We start from the raw sequence: 20207 nt of genomic DNA, 5'->3' as shown, positions 1-20207 counted from the left end.
TCAGGACGGTCAAATTTAATGTAAAAGATAATTTGACAATTCATTAGATCCTCGACCTACAGGCTGCAATTTTATTCTCCACTCAGGAATGGATTGATAGGTAGGGAAATGAGGGGGTGGGGATCGTGTAAAGTTGTGTACAATGACAATAATGTAGTACTCATCACCTTCTGAACACAGCTCACCCACACACACCAAAGGGCTAGCATCAGGCAGTCTGCTCATCCCTTGACCAACCGAAGCCCTTAAATGGCCTCTTGGTTGAATAGCAACCCGTTAGAGATCCCCTACCACCACTAACCCTTCCATCTCCACCTCTGCAATGTATTCCTCCCTCTGCTCCCCACCCTCCCCCACTAAACCCCTCCCCCCATCACATTTCCTCTTTCTTGCCCTCTTCCTGTTGATCCTGGTCCCGTAGCCATCCCTGAATAAAATGGAACCCGTCTACACAGAAGACCTTTTCGTTACCATATAATTTTATTTGCTTTACTCACTAATTCATTTAAACTTTGCTAATTAAAATTTACCTTTTGTATGTGAACAATTAAAGTTGAGTTTTAAATTTAAAGTGAGAAAATAACTTACTGTATCACAGTTTTTATTTCATTCCAATAGCCATTTAAAAGTTTTTCTCTGTAGCATTACTTCTGGAAACTCCTGTTGATTACTTTTCCTAAGCTTCAGAACACTTCAGCCATACAATAAGTTGGTAGAAGAAAGATCTTGTACCAATCTCCCCTTCTTAAATCTTTGGAGTATTCCCTCTAACAATAAGCTCAGCATTCATCAATGTCGCCTTTAGGCTTCAGAGAAACAAAGATGTTAAATCTACTGTGGAGTCGTTCTCACATCACTTCTCTATGGCGATGAGACATGAGAACTTCCTTGTGTCACAATATATTTTTGCTGCTTGAGATCCAGTTGCAAAATCAATTGGCAGGACATACCTAGTACTGTGAAGCACGCTCATCAGAATTCAACTTTGATGAAAATCTTCACATGGAAGACTCCCATAAACCAAAAGTAGTATTCTACAGCCAGCTAAACTTGGGAACCTGCATCATAGGATATGCTAAACTTATATACAAAGACATTCTGAAAGCCAATCTTGGAGGCTGAAAGTGGGATCCTGCACTGATTCAAATGGAGAGAGATAGTAGGAACTACAGATGCTGGAGAATCTGAGATAACAAGGTGTAGAGCTGGATGAACACAGCAGGCCAAGTAGCATCAGAGGAGCAGGAAGGCTGACGTTTCAGGCCTAGACCCTTCTTCAGAAAAATTCTGATTCAAATGGAGACAGCTTTCTCATTGAGCAATATCAACATTTGAAAAGAATATAAAGATGGATTACTGAAAAAACTCAGCATATCTGGCAGCATCTGTGGAGAGAAAGCAGAGTTAATGTTTCGGATCAAGTGACTCTTCTTCATAATCAAAGACTCTTCTGAAGAAGGGTCACCAGATGTGAGCCATTAGCTCTGCTTTCTCTCCAAGATGCTGCCAGACCTGTTGGGTTTTTCCAGCAACTTCTGTTTTTGTCTCTGATTTCCAGCATCCGCAGTTATTTGGCTTTTTGTAAAAAAGAATAAGTCAGGCAAGCATGAAGCAAAGCCAATGCCTTCATTCACCCTTCCAATACTGACCATATGTGAGAAATGTAATCATATCTACAAATCATGATTTGGTTTGACATCACTTAAGACATCATCAATCTGGATAAAGAAAACTGGAATTCATATTGAACACACAGCTATTGAAGCGACAGGAGCATCCATCACTTCTGTTGGTACTTTTTCTTTTAACACTAATGTTTTTCCCTTCTTCCAACATCATCAGTTTCTACTGGGAGAAGGTTCCACAGCACCAACTGCACCTCAACGTCTCTCCCAAATTATCATCATTTACTTGTGAACCTTGAGAACAAGTGCCATCAGGTTATTGAAATACAGTAAGACGATCTCATCCGCAGCATCCATCCACATGTATATAAACTCCACAATTCCACCTGGGATGATGAAATCTTGATTGAGGTGAGAAAAGTAACTGAGTTTTTTTTCTTCCCTAAGTAAGGGATGGTGAGACCAAAGCAGCAATCCCACTGCTACCCTTGTTAAGATCGCTTTAGCTCAGCTGTGAATACTGAACAGAGAATATTTTTTGGGTTCTATGATTCAACACTGTATTAATTCTCCAATAGTTGGACGACAATGATTGATTTGAGTTATAAAATTAAGATACAAAGATTAAAATTGGTCAGGCTTGCTTACTTCCTGGATTCTGATGATCCATTTTAGACCTCTCAATACTGATTCCTGCTTGAATAAAATCTTCTGAGCAGCCAAATAATCAAAATGTAAACAGTGAGCTGGTAATTCATTTCAAAAGCAGAGATCAAATTACTATCAAAATTATTTATCTCATTCCTAAATTAAACATTTTTTAAAATTGTTAATTGTTCTCCCTGTCATGGCTCTTCCATTCCCTTAAAGCACTCAACACTGTATATGTTTTTTTAAGTAAAGTCACTCACCAATTCTAAACTAGCTAAAGAATATTGATGTGTGCACCTTAACAATAGGTATGAGCAGTTTTCAACTACAGGGCTATCATAACTGGGACTTATCTCTCCTGTCATCAACACAAATCTTCCAGCTAGAGCTAAGTATTTTCTTTCCTAAAATCAATGAAGCCAAATGTAGAACTTATAGTATAATCACACTTAAGATTAGCTAACTCGTATTTACTTCTGTAAAAATATGACTAAACTATTCACTAACTAAAGCTGAAAAGTGCCAGGAGAGTTTGTATCGTCTGTAATTAATACAACTGTAATCATTTTCAATTAAAACCATTTCAAGTTAATTTAAATGTTGATCTTGAAAGTGATATTTTAATGTTTTCTTTTCAAGTGAACTAATATGACACACACATTTGTCCAATTTTGTTTTTATTCAGGACTTCATCCTTTTTGTTCCTTCAAAAACGCTAAAATCAATTATTCCAATGCTCATTAAATATAATTTAGAAACATACGGTTCAAAATAAAACAATGACATCTGCAGTTAAATTGTGCTGAATTTCAAAAGGGATGGTGTTCTGTCTGTTGCAATGTGTCAGTAATTAAAAATAGAATGTTTTGTTGAGATAATTAAATATTATAAAAAATAAAGTTACAAACATGTCAATCTTCCAACATAGAGGGAGAATCATCTTTTAGTTTCCTAAACTGTTGTATCCGACAAGCAGATAAGAATGTTATGATTAATACAAACAGGCAAATACATAAATATCAATAGCCTTACCTTTGGGATCTTGTAATGCATTAGAACATCATAACCACATATTTAACGTTTAGGCAACAAACAAAATACCATTTTTACGAATGATTTAAATGGCCATTAAAATTATACTTTTTAATTGTTCCAAAGAAAGCAAAACATTTAGTACCTTTTATTTTACCTATGGAATTGATGGAATGGTTCCATGAAGTAAGCATTATTGAATAAAAAAAAGAGAAACATTTTAAGTTTCATGATTATATGCAAATGCAACTAATCATCGCAACAAAATATATTTAATATGTAAGCATACAGGTGTAGCATGAACATATTATGTTAAAATGGAAGCATGAATTCCATGTTATGAAGGTAATTTTCTGTTGGGAGATTTATGTATTCAAAACACCTGTAGAACCATGATTTAACTCACTCAACATAAATAAAAACATTGAAAGTAATTAAGAGTGAAATTAAGTGGTTGAATTGCTTGCAAAACCATTCCTCCAGCATTCCAACAGCCTGGTTAGGTGCATCGAACATACTTTCAATCAGCCATGCATCTCTGTTAATGGGTGAAGCACACTGCTACACACATGTTGCAATATGGTGTAACAATTTATCACACTACAAGCTAAGAGCAGGCACTAGTAGTGACAATACCACCTGATACAGAAGCAAGCATAATTCTGAACATTATGACTTCAAGCACTCCAAACTAACTATACACTCAAGTAAATATTTTTAACATTGCTTTAATTATTTTTAACACTGACATTTTTACATCAATTGATCTCACTTTCTCCTAACTGGCACAAAGACAAAGACAAAGCAAAAAGCTTGACTCAAGTGCAAAAAGAAAAAAAAAAGACAGATTCTCTTGATACAGCCAAAGTGGAAGTATAAACTTTTGTAGAATTATTTATAGAGAGAGGTTAAAGACAACTACTAATGGTGGGGGGGGGGGGGGAAGAGAAGGAAGCACAGTGGAAAAAAGGAATGGAACCCATACCTTGGTCGCCCATCATCAGGTGCGCCAGACCTTGAAGGGAAACAAGAGCACAGTCAGCAAAGAACAAGGGCATGTGGGAAGAGGTATTGTCACAATGACAAAAATGTTTTGTGACAGACATCTGTGTTGTATTAGATGTCTTTATTACAGGGAAATTTAAAAAAGCATTTTTCAACCACCGGTTGCAATGCATTGGGACAAGATCAGAAGAATGAAGAAATGATTCTGATAGCATTGGACAATTCCGAGATTTTCCACATACACATATCCACATTAAAAGAGAACAAAGGCTTCCAAAGGAACTTTTGTAACAGGAACATCCTTCTACCCTACATATTGTGCCAAAAACATTGTTTCACAAGCTGTTAGTCTGCTTTCAGAAACACGTAATTTCAAGAACATTTTAATCATGATTTATGCTAAAAATATGAAAAAGAAGCACTGAGTAGAGATATTATAAACACTGTTCGCAGTACTGGATTCCAAATTGTGCTCCTTTCTGCTTGAACATTCTTAAGAGCCTTAAGTGTTGCTTTGGATAGTTTTACATCAAATGCATCTTGAAACTGGGCCATAAGTGAGAGTTATATTCAATTAAAATAGTACCTCCAAAGATGTATGGTTTGCAAATTGATTTTCGAAGAAGTGAATTCAAAATGTTCTCATCGAGCCTCGCATGAAAAGTAAATTCATACTAATATGGGTAAAATAATGAGAATTGCTTTGTGTTGTTTTATAACATTATTAATATCACTGTTTTTAAGTCAAAATGTGGATAAAAAACATTGACAGCTCAGGCGAGAAGATAGGTAGAAGCAGATCAGCTGAGTGTACATACACCAAACAATGATTCCTTTGTTTGAAATCAATGGCAAAGAAAATGGACAGCTACAGGTTTGCAATTGCCAATTTTGCATTCCAGTAATTAATGTTAAAATGTACACACAAATTGTGATTTAAATATTTGACATGAACATATAGAAATCAAGTTTCAAAATGAAATTGTTGAAAATTGAGTAAAATGTTTTCTGATTTTTTTTCTTAAATTTTACTTTCAAATAGTTATGGCTCAAAGTACATTTTATATCAGATTTTGCAGTTGCCATTTCAGGAAACCCACTGTTCGATGTACAGCTAAGGAAACGTAATTACTGTGTTGAAATTCATTAGCATGATGGAACCGTCCAGTGTAGCAAAGAAATACAACTGACTGAATATTGGTGATAAAACAAAAACTTGTTTAGCTATCCTATATTGTTCTTCATAACTTAAAGGATATGTTTCTGTGTTGAAATTTTCAATTACAAAACCTATTTTACAGCTCCCAAATTAATTCTCACCAGTTTGGAAGTCTATAAACCCTAAAACAGCTAGTTCCCAAAAAATGCAGGAGCCGATGTAATTCAGTCTGCTACCTTGTCTATGACTGCTCATGATTCTTGTGCAGACTAACAGAAATAATTAATCTAAGGGTGTTTCATATTTTGTTGCTTTCAAGTGTGGTTTTTCTATTCCAATATTTCATGAGAAAATTGCATATTAAAAAAAAGGATTGTGACTTAATGATTTCCAAAGATGTATTTTGAATACCAATGTAGTGATATTAAGCAAGGCACATTCATTCAATCAATGGATATGGTAATTGATGACTTAAACAAGATCTCCAAAAGTGTCAACGTATATTTTAAGTGTTAGAAAGTAAATAGTTTTGGTCCATTTTGGAATATTGTTTCATGAACTGCATTACTGTCTGTGTATTCAAACCATTAATAGGAATGCATATTATTCAGATTCATTTGTAGTTTACATATCAGGATGCAACTGATGCACTGAGACAAGTTGAAAGTCTTATTTCTCATTCCTAGAGGTGTTTAGTGTTTTTCATAGGAATAGCATTTGGATTCATATGAATGCAAATACCATTCATTTTCACACTTATTAAAACGTCATCTTCTGGCTCAGAGTTAATATTATAATTTCAATCCTCATTAAGTAAGCAACTTCAAAAATTAGATTAGATCAGTAATGGGGCTGATTTTTAAAAAATGGGAAAAAAATGGTGCAACTAGTTTTAATCAAGTGAAATGCATTTGTTCCTGAAGTGTATTTAAGTATTATTATGAGGATTACACAAAAGATTTGCAATAATGTACTGCCAGAAAATTTCAGATTGAATCAACATTACACATATTTGATGTTTTTGCAATGAAGATATGTGATCCAAATATAAACTAAAAGGTCATATGGCTCCATATAAAGCTATATTGAACTGTTAAACAAAGGGTACATCAATAAGGAATATCTTTTGGACACAATATTGACAATACTGCAGCTGCAAAGGTGCAGGGAGCTTGAATATGGCCGTCCGGCCTGATGTGCTTTCACAGAGAAGTTACGTGGCCCAGTTTCTGAATGGGATATGATTAGTGCATTGTTGAAATGAGTAAGAAAGGATTGACCTGCCTGAAGAGCAACAGCCTATTGCTCCAACTCAGCAAAGTGCCTGAGCTGAAGACCCACCAAAAGCCATTGTTGTTGTTCAAGGAGTTCCTGAAGAAGTTCTTGGAATCAATCCACCATCTGAAGAATTCCGCCAACTACAACTGTTCCAGTAAGATACCCCAGCCCCAGCAGCTTGTGTGTGCAAATAGTGTGAAAATCAGAACACCATGTGGGATGATCCATGACTTCCTTTTTTTCCTCATTAATTTAACTATTAGTTGGTGAATTACCTTAAAGCTAACATAATATTTTGTTTCATCTCAGACCTGTGTGAGTGCTAGTTATCTTCTTAAAAAGGCATAGAATCAAAATTCTTTTCATCTTTGTTTGAATATGTTTGTGTTAGATAATAAACCAATTGTTTGTTGTACACTAAAGAAATCTGGCTGACATTTTCTTCATACTGAAGCTGACACAGTTGGAGAACAGTATAATGGCCATAACACCAACCTGGTTAAATTTAAAACTTGTGGAGATCCATGAAGGACTGGGACTAGAAAAGAAAATGGTGATCCCTCCAAACTTTGCTTTAACATATATTTGGGGGCTCATTGACTATTAAACTGCCAATGAAGATTGTGAAATAGCCAAAGTAATTTGAAGTGGTGGCAATAATTTTAAAAAAGGAAAATGCCAATCTAGGTTTCTTGCACATTAAAATAAAGATCATATGAATCAAAATGTCTAATTTTTAAGTAAGTGTGTTTTGTAGCAGAGTGAGGTAACTGTTAATATTTTTAAGATAACAAGGTGTAGAGCTGGATGAACACAGCAGGCCAAGCAGCATCAGAGGAGCAGACCTTCTTCAGAAATGGGGGAGGGGAAGGGATTCTAAAATAAATAGAGAGAGAGTGGGAGGCGGATGGAAGGTGGATAAAGGAGCAGATAGATGGAGAGGAGACGGAAAGATCAAGGAGGCGGGGATGAGGCTGGTAGGTAGGAGGTGGGAGTGGCAGTTGAGGTGAGATGAGCGGATAGGTGGGAGAAAAGACGGACAGGTCAAGGAGGTGGGGACGAGCTGGGCTGGTTTTGGGATGAGTTCGGGGGTGGCGAGATTTTGAAGCTTGTGAAGTCCGCTTATTAGTACTAACACTAATATTAATACTAATTAGTATTAATACTTTAAATAGTCCACGGATGAACTGCAATGTTTTGATGGGTAGTTGAACATGAAATTTAGATCAAACGTTAAGGGATTAGAAATTATACAACTAGTGGCCAATAATCTGATTTGTGTATTAGGAAAGCAACAAGGAAGTACAGAACTAGTACATGGTCACACTGGCAAAAATTCAGTTACAAAAGAAGAGGCTAGAACTAGAATTTCAAAGAGCCAAAGAGGAAAGGGTAAGAGAGGAAAGAAAAAGGAGGACAGGAAGGAGAAAAAGAATTTCAGAGAAGAAAATTAGAATGATTGGAAATGGTGAGAGAAAAAGTGAACAAAATTAGATTTCAAAGGAAAGATGGAGAGGTAGGAGAGAGAGAAAGGGTATTCTAATTAAAAAGGCTGGAACAAAGAGGGGAGGATTCCTTGAAAGCAATGGAACAGTTGGGGACCCATCTACCTCCATCTCTGGAACTAGCGTAGAGTTGTTCAATGTTGTAGAAGCAATCCTAAAGTTTGAAGAAAAGGGACAAAGTGGTATTCTTCAAATTATTTCAAAAAATACTCAAGGAAATGAAGTTGCCCATAGAAAACTGGACATTGGTCAAGCAACGCAGGCTGGGCAGCAAAGCCGGTAACGTTTACATCACGCGTTTTGAGGAGTTTTCTGTGGATTTTAGGATGGCCTAAAAGACTGTTCTCCATTCTTGTGGTTATTTCCTTAGGTTTATAGGCAGAAATTTTCAAACCTCTGGAAGCAGTTTGGACAGATCTACATCAAGGTTAAGGGAGTAAAATAGCTGGTTTTAGTGAATTGTATCAGCAGGGTGTATACATACTTTTGTATCAGGTGCACATGAGGAAAGTCTAATGTCTGGTCTTGCTTGTGGATACGTTTGACGTACATTTCTTTATTCATTGGATGTGGGCATCTTGGTTGGGCCAAAATTTATTGTGCATTCCTAATCCCAGTTAAGAGTTAATCAAATTTTTGTGTGTCTGGATTCATATATAGGCCAGACTAGGTAAAGATGGCAGACTTCCTTCCCTAAAGGGCATTAGCAAGCCAGATGGGTTTTTAAAACAATCAACAGTGGTCATCATTAGGCTAGTTTTTCCTTTTATTGAATTCAACTTTCACTATAGTGGGATTTGAAACCATATCCTCAGAACATTAGGTTGGGATTCTGGATTACAGTCCAATGACGCCTCCACTCCACCACTAACATTTCCTTTATGGGAAATGACTTGGTGGAGATGAAGGTAATAAGATATAGGAGCAGAAATTAGGCCATTCAGCCCATTGAGTCTGCTCCACCATTCAATCATGGTTGATAAGTTTCTCAATCCCATTCTGCCTCTTTCTCCGCGTAACCCATGATCCCCTTGACAATCAAGAACCTATCTATCTCTGTCTTAAATGTACTCAATGATCTGGCCTCCACAGCCTTCGGAGGCAGTGAATTCCATAGATTCACCACTCTCTGGCTGAAGAAGTTTCTCTTCATCTCCGTTCAAATAGGTCTTCCCTTTACTCTAAGACTGTGCCCTCAGTTCCTAGTCTTTCCTCCCAATTGAAATATCTTCCCAGCATCCACTCTGTCCAGGCCATTCAGTATTCTGTAAGTTTCAATTAGATCCCCCCTCATCCTTCTAAACTCCATTGAGTATAGACCCAGAGTCCAAAAACATTCCTCATATGTTAAGCTTTTCATTCCTGGGACAATTCATGTGAACCTCCTCTGAAACCGCCAGACAGTCAGTACATCCATCCTGAGATATGGAGCCCAAAACTGCACATAATATTCAAAATATAGCCTGACCAGAGCATCATACAGCCTCAGAAGTACATCCCTGCTTTTATATTCAAGTTCTCTCGAAATAAATGCCAACATTGCATTTGCCTTCCTAACTACTGACTCAACCTGCAAGTTGACCTTGAGAGAATCCTGGACTAGAACTCCCAAGTCTCTTTGCACTTCAGATTTCTGAATTTTCTCTCCATTTAGAAAATAGTCCATGCGTCTATTCTTCTTACCAAAGTGCATGACCTCACAATTTCCCACATTGTACTCCATCTGCCACTTCTTTGCCCACTCTCATAACCTGTCCAAGTCCTTCTGCCACTTCCCAGCCTCTTCAATACCGCCTGTCCCTCTATCTATATTTGTATCATCTGTAAACTTAGCCAGAATGCTCTCAGCCCCTTCATCTAGATCATTAACGTATAAAATGAAAAGTTGTGGTCCCAACACTGACGCTTGCGGAACACCACTTGTCATCGGCTGCCATCCTGAGAAAGACCCTTATATCCTCACTCTCTGCCTTCTGCCAAACAGCCAATCTTCTATCCATGCTAGTACCTTGCCTCTAATGTCTTTGCCACTAGTCTTAGAAAGACCAAGTGAAGATGAGGAGACAAAACAGTTCCCGGGAAAGATTCTGGGTATATTCCCTTCCCATGTAGTGACCTGATGAACGGCTAACCATGCTCCAATGTCAGAGGCCAAATTAGAACCACAGATTCTGCCAATTGGCTGAATAGAAATTTATGGGCAAATTTGGTCAAGACTCAGCAAGCTGCCTTGAACAAAATCGCCCAAAACCACTCAAACTATCGTTAAAGCTGAGGGAGTTCCAGCATGGTATTTTATTCAAAGCATTGTTCTGATGAGGAAACCAAGCTCTCTTCATAGATCTGTAGACGAGGAGTGAATGGTGGTTAGAGTTGTGTCACTCGAGTACTGTCAAGAGGTATTGAGGCTAACCCATGAAATTCCCGTACCTGGGCATGTAGGGACCTGGAAGACCTAAGCATATGTAAATTGGTGCATTTACTGGCCATGTTGTAATAAGGAAGTGGTTCAGTTTTGAAACATGTGCCACACGTCAGATTATGGGAAATCCCCAACCTGTAGCAGAACAAGTCCCTCTAATTCCAAAATTGGTTTTTGCAAACCATTTAGTGGGGTGTCAGTGTACTAGCATGATATCCCTATTTAAAATCAATGAAGGCTACCACTATGTACCTCACTCACTATTATAAATGTGAGTACTGATTCCCAGATGGTGTTTCATAGAATCATAGAATCACTACAGTATGGAAACAGGCCCTTTTGCCCAACAAGTCCACACCAACTCTCAGAGCATCCCACCCAGACCCATCCCCCTAATCTATACATCCCTGAACACTATTGGCAATTCAATACCGCCAATTCACCTAACCTGTACATCTTTGGACTGTGGGAGGAAACTGGAGCACCCGGAGGAAATCCATGCAGACATGGGGAGAATGTGCAAACTCCACACAGACAGTCGCCTGAGGGTGGAATCAAACCCGGGTTCCTGGTGCTGTGAAGCAGCGGTGCTAACCACTTCAGCACCTTCAGATCCATTTCTACTAAGGTTGTGAGCATGGATATTCTGCACCTAATATAAATTACCAATCAAGGTCTAACTGGATCGAGGAACCTATTTTAATTCTAAAATATTTCAGAAAGTTGGTGTATTCTGGGTATAACAAAAGTCCCACAGACATAAGGAGCTTAAGAACTATCCCATTAGACTCAGACAACAATGATGAGGGCAGATTAGAATGAGTATTCCCAAGACTGGGTCAAAGGACTAGAAATTCATTTGTTTATCACCAGGATTCACCTAATGAATCTACCAGCTTTGATCCCTTTGAAAATGTTCACGGGCACGAGAGACAAGATCTTCCAAAACTAATCAAAGAGATTATCTTGGACGAAAGAACAATTCTTTTGGGTTAGATGACATATTCGTCTTCTGGTAGCAGCGCAGAGGAGCCACTAAAAGGGCTCAGGAGCACCTGAAAACTTCACAAGCAGCCATGAGAAAAAGAGCAGTTAAGCAGGCTCAGGCCTGAGCATTTCAGACAGAGGATTATGTGTTACTACCTTTACAGAGTGAACTGCTGAAATCCCAGTACAGTGGCACTTATATGGAGCTAAGAGAATTGGCAATGTGAATGTTTTGATTGATACCCCAGATCAAAGGAAAAAGAGCCAGCTATGTCACATCAACATGGTGAAACACTATGACCATTCGGAGCAGGATAAGCAAGCACAGGCCTGTCAGGCAGTGAGGACAATGCAGGACTAAATGAACAGTAAGAATGATGCAGACAGCAGCCTGGACAATACCAAATTTGAACATCGTGCTGTCCAGTTAAACAATGCCAACAGTATGGGTACAATTCCTGTACCAGCTGAGGTCACCATGAAGACCCCACTTTCTCGACCTCATGCTTCACCAAGGTGCAGTGACTCTCGGGTTAAACTCACTATCTTGAATGAAAGAGCAACTGATGGTTTTCTGGGGCTTTTGTATGGGAGGTTAGACACCATACTTTCATATTGAGATACAGACAGCAAGGAGATTTAATGAGGCTTCTCACAGAATTTATGAGTCTGTAGGGACAAACCAGGATCTGGTGAATGTAGATTTCCATTCCATAAATAAAATCGTTTTCACTAAGGCCCTGCAAAACAGGTTCGGGTAAAAGCAGAAATCCAATACAAATTGCAAAAGCACTTGAGTGAACCCAGTCAAAGCAGCTGGATTTCACCAGTTATGCCACTGCCCAAGTCCATGCAAAGACAATAGAAGGGGTGGCACCGTAACTAGAGCACACTTCTACCCAATTCCTTGCCTGAAAGACTGCTTTGACACTTTTATTACGAAAATGGATTTGTGAAAGTGATGCTGGAAGCTTCATTTAACACCCTGAACTAGAGAAATGTTGACCTTTGTCACAAATAAATCTGCAGAAGGTGAACTACCTAGGGCACATAGTTGGTCAGGGACAGTTGCTGCTATGAACAGCAAAGATACAATCATTGATGCAGTTTCCTGCCCCCAAAAGCCAATGGTTTCTACCATAAATCTGTACAAAATCTCAGCCCAGTAGCTGCTCCATTGATACATTTGTTACAGCAGAAAAGAAAGGTAGTGCGGTCAGGAAGGACCAAGCACCTCTTGACAGGCTGAAAACTATCTTAACAAACCGTGCTGACTGCCCCAACTTCCACCAGCCTATCAAGTTCATGACTGATGTCAGTGACTTGGGGGGCAGGGGTGGGGGAGTGCAGATTTGCTTCAGAAAGATGAAACACGCATAGACTGGTCACTGGGAAACTTCAGCACAAAGTTAAAATTGACAACAAAAGAGGATCAAGACAGATCGGGACTATTACTGGCTCTGAAACAATTTTAAGTATATGCCTGCCAAAAATACAAGGAGAAGCTGGTATATACCAACCATAACACCTTATCTTTTGTGGAAAAGTTCAAAAACACAAATGCCAAATTATTTTAATGGGATTTGTTAAAGCAACCCCATCACATAAAGTTTATCCAGGAAAACAATGTGACAGCTGATGCTTTGTTCCATATTTCCTGAGTCTCGAGATGGATAAAACGTAACTGTATTGGTTAGATTTGCAGAGTGAATGCTTGTGTATGTGTTTCTCTCTTTTTAATATAACTTTTTTGTTTTGATGCCTTGGAAAGAAGTACATCTATAAACCACATCTTACTTCTGCCAAAGATGGAGGTGTTATGAATTGATGTGATCCAAATATTACTTTTTAAAAGAAAATGTAATGGCCACTTTAAGCAGGAAAAGGCACTGAGTACAAAATGTTGCACTTGGAAGGAGCTAGGTACATTGATGGAGTTATAAATTCTGAAGAACGTTCAGAGATATGTCATATGGTTCAGTTTCTGAGTGGGACTATATTATGGGCTAAGTCTTCCCATGTATTAGCTAAGTTTCATTTTTGTCACATGGCATCAAGGGAATCCTCTGCAAGGCAGAATGAGTTTTCCCAAACCTGTCTCACCAACTACATACCAAGCCCCTGTGGTGCCCCCTAATCCAATGTTAGTCCAATTCTCCAATGAACTGTAGCTGGAAATAATCACCACTACTGGAATATTCCAGAAAACCTGGCTTTGCTGTGTGCCCACTCAAACATTGCCAGTTCAGAGTCACCCTGCACAGTTACTGACATTTACAGGATGCACCGATGGCATTTACAAGGGGAAATTGATACCCCACTTTGTGTGCAGGGATCTGGAGGTCCTGATGTACACGTCAGTGCTGAGGAAGGTTGTCCTCTTCCTTCAGGACTGGTAGAGGAGGCCAAGGGACCAGGCTCTGGCAGTTTGGTACAATATTGCCATCTGAATCAGTGCAATCTCATCCATCTGGAGGAGTGCCCCGTAGAGTAGGAACAAGGTCAATGACCAGGGTAAGTGCCACCATTTTCTCACTGCTACTTCATACTTATTATCTCAGCTAATGCACAGACCTTCAATTAAGGCTCAAACTCTACCGCTCTCACTTTTCACAGCAACATCTTTCCCCAGTTGCTCTTACTCACACAATTTCTTTGTATGGCATCTGCACTGCCCACTCAATGACTGGTGCACCTCACCATTTTACCCTCCCAACTTGCATCAGCGATAACAGTTGAGCCACCCATTTTAATTATACTTACTTCCTCTTTTTCCTATCCCAGGAGTTAATAGCCCATAAAGGGCAGAAAGAATCCAAATAGGTATTGAGGTGTCTGACATTCAAGGAGATGGTCCTGACCCTGGTTGCTGCAAGCAGCTGACTAACTGTGACCAAGCCTCTGGACTGATATCAGAGGCTTTCCTTGACCGAGTGTGTCTGGACCCCTCAATCTCTTGACTTGACTGAAGTCTAATCCCCTTAGAGTTTGAGATATGGCCATTTGCTCTCAGCACATGCAGTGTGCTTGCTACGTACACTACTGAAATGGCACATCATGTGATTGACATAGCACAGTGCTATAAAGGAACATGCCCATCTTCTTGACTGTTGTCTGCTGACAATAAAGACAAATTGCCTGGCTTTGTGTCTGCATTGAAAGGCACGGCAAGAAAGTGGTACTCTGAGCCTTTAAGGTCTAGTTGATGGACCAAATGTGAAAAGGCAGGGATGAATTGAGCACCCAGGTAGATCCAAAGTGAGTGCTAAGGGAGCAAGTAAGCAACACTGAGATGCAGTCTGGTCCAATTGTGCACAATGGCTTTCCAGCAGCAATGTAATGAAAGCTGACAGTGCAACCTAAAGGCCAGCATTAAAGTGCGGACATGTACTGTAAGTGGATCAGAAATGTGCCATGAGGGTGCAGTGAAAATGGTATATACCGAATGCCAAGGTCCATGGATGTGTGGGGTGTGCACAATCAATGACTGGCATAAAGCTCAGCAAAGTTGGTGCCAGGTGTCCAAGAAGGAGGTCTGCAGGAGCAAGCGGTGAGCTGGGCTTACCAGGTACCTGCTCTGGCTTCCATGTCATGAATTGTTGGGGTCTAGTTTCTGTTCAATGGGTGGCAGAATAGGAGAGTGCATTTTAATGAGGCCAGATTAAGTAATAATGAGGGTAATAATGTGCAATAATCCCTGTGAATAGGCCTTTCACTGCTTATTAGCAAGAATCTTACTTGATGTCCAGAACATTGTTGGAAAATGTGACTTTTGGTCTCAATGATGACATTTCACACTATCGCCCCAAATTTTTTGGCCATAGCCCATGTTGTTCAGGGCCTGGAAAGATTCTACCTGAAGGCGTTTTTGATTTGGGTGATGAAGAATTTAACCTGCCTGAACAGCACCAGTTTATTACTCCTCCTCTCATAGTTTGCAACTCATTTCAGCAAAATGTTTAAGCTGAGCATAAAATAGCATCAAAATCAAAATACCATCTGGGACAAAGGGTGACATCCTTTTTTGCATAAATTTAACTATTATGTGATCAAAATACCTTAAAACTAACACTGTACAGTAGTAATATTTTAGCAACCATAACCAGCTTTAGATATTTCTGTAGATGCATCTGCATGACTGTTGGGATTCCCTGATTAAATCTCTCATCACTGAGGGAGAGACTTTTTGCATTAGACACAATCAATGGATCAGGCATAAACTGCAGTCAAAATTGTGTTAATTTATAACTACATCATCATTTTACCTACCGAGAATAACCCAATATTGAATTACTGAAAAATAACTTTGAAACTATGTACAGGAGAGTATTATTTGGGTACACTGGTCAGTTTCTCAGTAAATTTTAAAAAATGCATTCAAAAGCTTTAAGGTATGTTAGTTTCCTTGCACACAAAAGGAAAAAAAAACTTAAGTTAAAAGGCTCCTCAAGGCTCTGCAAATGAATGCAACTTGTAAAAATTCCCAGCGGCGATTAATTAGGCTTGGGTCTGGCTAGTTTTGTGGTCAGTCAGACTTCTGTTGCAGCTTTTCACAAAACTGATGCAAAGATCTTAAAAAAGGCCATGTGAGCTGAAATAAATCCACGTTTAAAATTCTGAGGGCAGTTTTCTGTTCCCTTGAACAGTGTGGGCAAAGATGAGAAATATGAAAAAAATACAGTGAAAGCTAAACTCAACTCATATTTCTGCAGCTCACAATTTTCTTCTCCTTCCCAAAGAAACAAAAGGGTGCAATTTCTGGATAGGCTGGGCTGCGGGGGCTAACGGCTTGTTTCTCTGGGCCTTCAGCCCACTCTTATCTTCACCATGTTCATGTTGTATGGACACTGTCTTGTTCCATTCTTCATCCACGTGAGCAAGCATCATCAAACCATCAATCTCACCAATTCATCATGGCTGCTTTCAGACCTACCTCACACATCACTTCAGTCCTTCAGGACTTAATTTTAAAGTTTAGGTACACTGATGGCTTGCATGGTTTTGCGAGGTTGCTTTCTGTGCATGGACAGATGCATCTCATGCATGTATGGCTCTTAGCTTAATTTCTTAGCGCTTTGCACTTATTTCAAAGCTGCCAGAATCCGTGGCTTCCATTCCTTTTCAATGCCAAGGGAGAAGCAAGCAGCTCGTGAAGGTTGGGATACTGAGCAGTCAAGTGGTGGGCATAATGCTGGACAGGACCATGCTATGTCAATGCAGTGCTCGTATCAAACACTCTGCATTTGCTTCAAACAAATGGCCATGTGACAAAGTCAATGGTGTCCAGTCCTTAGTGAGGATAAGTGGGCTTTGGTAATCAGGGAATACCACCATAGTCAGTCAAGGGCTTGACCAATTATTATCCAGGCAACTGGCCATGGTTAATCGTGCAGTTCAAATACAACCAGTTCAGGGATTACAGGTAAGTCAGCGAGGGTACAATGGAAACATCAATACAAAGGGTGTTCAGATTCTTCCTGCATTGAGCCAAAGGGATGGACTGAGTATGATGGAAGTGGGTGGAACAGCAGACAGTGGGGATGCATGAGGGGGAGAGGTGGTGAATGTCCCCAGTAGGAAGTACTGATAGCATGAAGGATTTGTTGCTTGAGTGAAAGCTGCTGAGTGGACCTGTTGCACACAATAATGCAAGTTGTGGTACACAAGCCTTGGTGAGAGGAATGCGCAATGGTGAAGTTAGAATAAGGGATGGTCCCTGGGAATGTGAGGTAGCAGAGAGAAGATGGTGATACTTAGCTTTGAGGAGCACAGGAGATCATTAACCGTCTTCCTGTTTTTTCGTTTTACCTGTGACGCAGCACTGACACAATTCAGGCTGGCTGAGATTGGTGGGGTGATCTTCTTTGCTGGTCAGCAGGAAAAGGGACTGCCCTCTTTTTCGCTACCATATCCACCCACACCACCAAGTCCTGTCAGTGAAGTAAGCTGCCAGCTTCCCTTTTTGGGCCATGTACATAAGAGATGACAGTTGAACACCATTGTGCCTGGCTTGCAGTATCTGAAGTGGTGCTCAGCTAAGGTTTAAATATGGCACCAGTGGCAATGGTACCACATTGGCACCACGTTGAGGAATACACTTAGCCAGTCAAATTTTGCATTTGTTTGTTTGGGCTTCTGTCACATTCATTTGGTCTGTTTTGCGGGCATCCCCTAGAACAATAAATTAGCAACCTTGCATATATTAACAAGTAATCTACTCTCTTTTATGTGTAACTGAGGTGGACTCTGCTCAGATTTCTGTAACAACTGCTACAGTTTTGGCAACGTTCTCCAAAAAAAAATTGCAAAAAAAAATTTAAAATTAAAAAGCACGAAACAAGAGGGCTCTCAATTTTTCATAGACATCCCTACCCTTCTTCCTACTGCATACAGCTTGTGCAAAGCAAAACAAAGCATCGGTTGAAGCAAGTAAATTGTTGCATCACTGGTTAAGAACCTGGAAATGAGCCATAACCAATGTCTACTCATTAACTTTCTGAAATTGAGAATACTCTGAATTAAAACTGCATCCCATGCCAATTAACATTTTATGGTGTTATTTTCCCATTTTGCGACTGTGGAAAACCTTACATTCCACTGGGGTCTGAAACAGCGAAGTGGTTAGCAGTCGGCTTTCCGACAGGATTTGGACCCTACTTGAGGAAAAGAATGGATAGTGGCGAGACACGAATGTGGAATTGAGGCCTCGGCCAAATGAGTCACAAATGCTTACTGAATGGCAGAGCAATAGCCTAGTCCTACTCATAACTTAGCTGCTCCTATGTCCTTCCCACCAATAGCTGTGGTCAGAGTCCAGCAGATCTCAAATTTGGCAACTCCAGCATGAAGGCTACTGCTGGGACAACAGCTACCATTCTGAAGACCAAAATCTCAGGTCAGTGCTTTCTGGGAAAAGATGGGTTAGGAGGGGTGTGGAATTGAGGTTATAGTGAGAATGGAACAAGGGGAGATGGGTATCAGAAGAGAGGCCGGGATATGGCTATCGGAATGCAGCCCCCAACCAATAATCGGTCTCTTGATCATTCAGCAATGCAGATTAAAGGCCCTCCATCCCCAATCAATAACAGCCTGCCTATACTGCTCTGCCTGTTAGATAGGCTGACTATTTCTCATCCCACCTAAAAGCTAAGAAGATCACAGCCCAGGCAATAGTAGGCCTTAATTGGTCCTTAGATGATCAGTAATGAATCACTGAAGGGCCTTGATTAGCAACAGGACAGGAAGGTTGACAGGAAGCTTCTCACCCAGTGCAAAGGCAGAGATGGAAATGTTATGGAGCTCCGAGGTGCCACTATCCTGCCTATTTAGGCTTCTTTCCCGACTCTAGGCCCACCACCTCTTGGACCAGACGATTCTGGCTCCTTTGCGGCATAGGTAAAAATTCCAACATTAACCAATTCTTATTGATATTATTTAAAAATCAGAATTGACTATGAACACGTTAGACCTTTTCTAACAATTTAATGTTTCAATGCTTGCAATTATAATGTCATGGCAAACCTTTGATAATGAATTTGGAGGGTTTTTTTTTATACTTCCAGAGAATATGCTGTAAAAAGTAAGTTGATTTAACCTCAGTTTTGAATTTCATTAAATATAAATATGTTCCAAAGATGTAGGGTTAGAACAATTTTGCTTTCTAGTAATTATGAGGATGCTGCCCTGGATATGACACTTTGTTCAGAAATTAAAAGTAATTTTAAATATAGTCATGACATGGTAACATTAATACTTTTGACAATGCCCAAATGGGTGTGTTTGACACGGCAAAATTCCTACTAAATGAGTAACTGTGCAGTTGTTTAAACGGATATTTTGTAAATATTTCCACTGAGAAGCCTCAAATTCAGATCTTAAAAACCACAGATTTTATTTTGACTTAATTTTGGTGCCTTAAGCAAATGCTAAAAATTTATGAACTGCACAACAATCTGTAAATTCACGTATGTATGTGTATTTTGTCATTATGTCTATAACTCCTCTTGTATCATAGCGATTATGTTGCAAACAATAGCTACTCAAATTGAGTTATATTTTGTCAGACAACTTCCTCTCATCATAAAATATTCCAGTCAATTCTAATTTGACAAAATTGATAAATACAACATAGAATATAATCACTGCATGGCCCCATTCTTCCCTATCCCTGTAACCTCCTCCAGCTCTCTGCACTGCTCTAATTTTAGTCTCTTGTACGTCTCTAATTTCCTTTGCTTGACCATTAAGTTATGTGCTCATTTGTCTGTTTGTATTTCAAAGTTTCTTAAAAATCTGACTATTGATCTTTTAGATCAATAACTTCTGTCTCTAAGATAACAAGGTGTAGAGCTGGATGAACACAGCAGGCCAAGCAGCATCAGAGGAGCAGGAAGGCTGACGTTTCGGGCCGAGACCCTTATTTTTTAACTGTTAAGGATGATTGTAATTTGATGAGTTAATTCTACAAATGCATGATATGTAATGTTTTTTGTATGGATAACTGCGCAACTTATAGAGGTAGTGAACAAATTGTCTACTCCTGG

General features: G+C 39.4%; 1 protein-coding gene across 3 annotated transcripts in view; it reads right to left on the bottom strand.

Annotated features, from left to right (window-relative positions):
- Positions 1-20207, bottom strand: part of nrxn1a (neurexin 1a) — a 1567205-nt gene that overhangs the window by 1403703 nt on the left and 143295 nt on the right. For 2 of the 3 annotated variants that reach the window (XM_048601292.1, XM_048601293.1), the window contains exon 3: positions 4294-4323. In XM_048601292.1, the coding sequence (XP_048457249.1) occupies positions 4294-4323 (30 nt within the window). Of the gene's footprint in view, positions 1-3453; positions 3466-4293; positions 4324-20207 lie in introns of all 3 variants that reach the window. The other variant, XM_048601291.1, reaches the window with a different exon arrangement.

The sequence above is a fragment of the Rhincodon typus genome, chromosome 9, assembly GCF_021869965.1.
Source record: "Rhincodon typus isolate 14 chromosome 9, sRhiTyp1.1, whole genome shotgun sequence".
NCBI classification, from domain to species: Eukaryota; Metazoa; Chordata; class Chondrichthyes; order Orectolobiformes; family Rhincodontidae; genus Rhincodon; species Rhincodon typus.
This window is presented reverse-complemented; position numbering and strand designations above follow the sequence as displayed.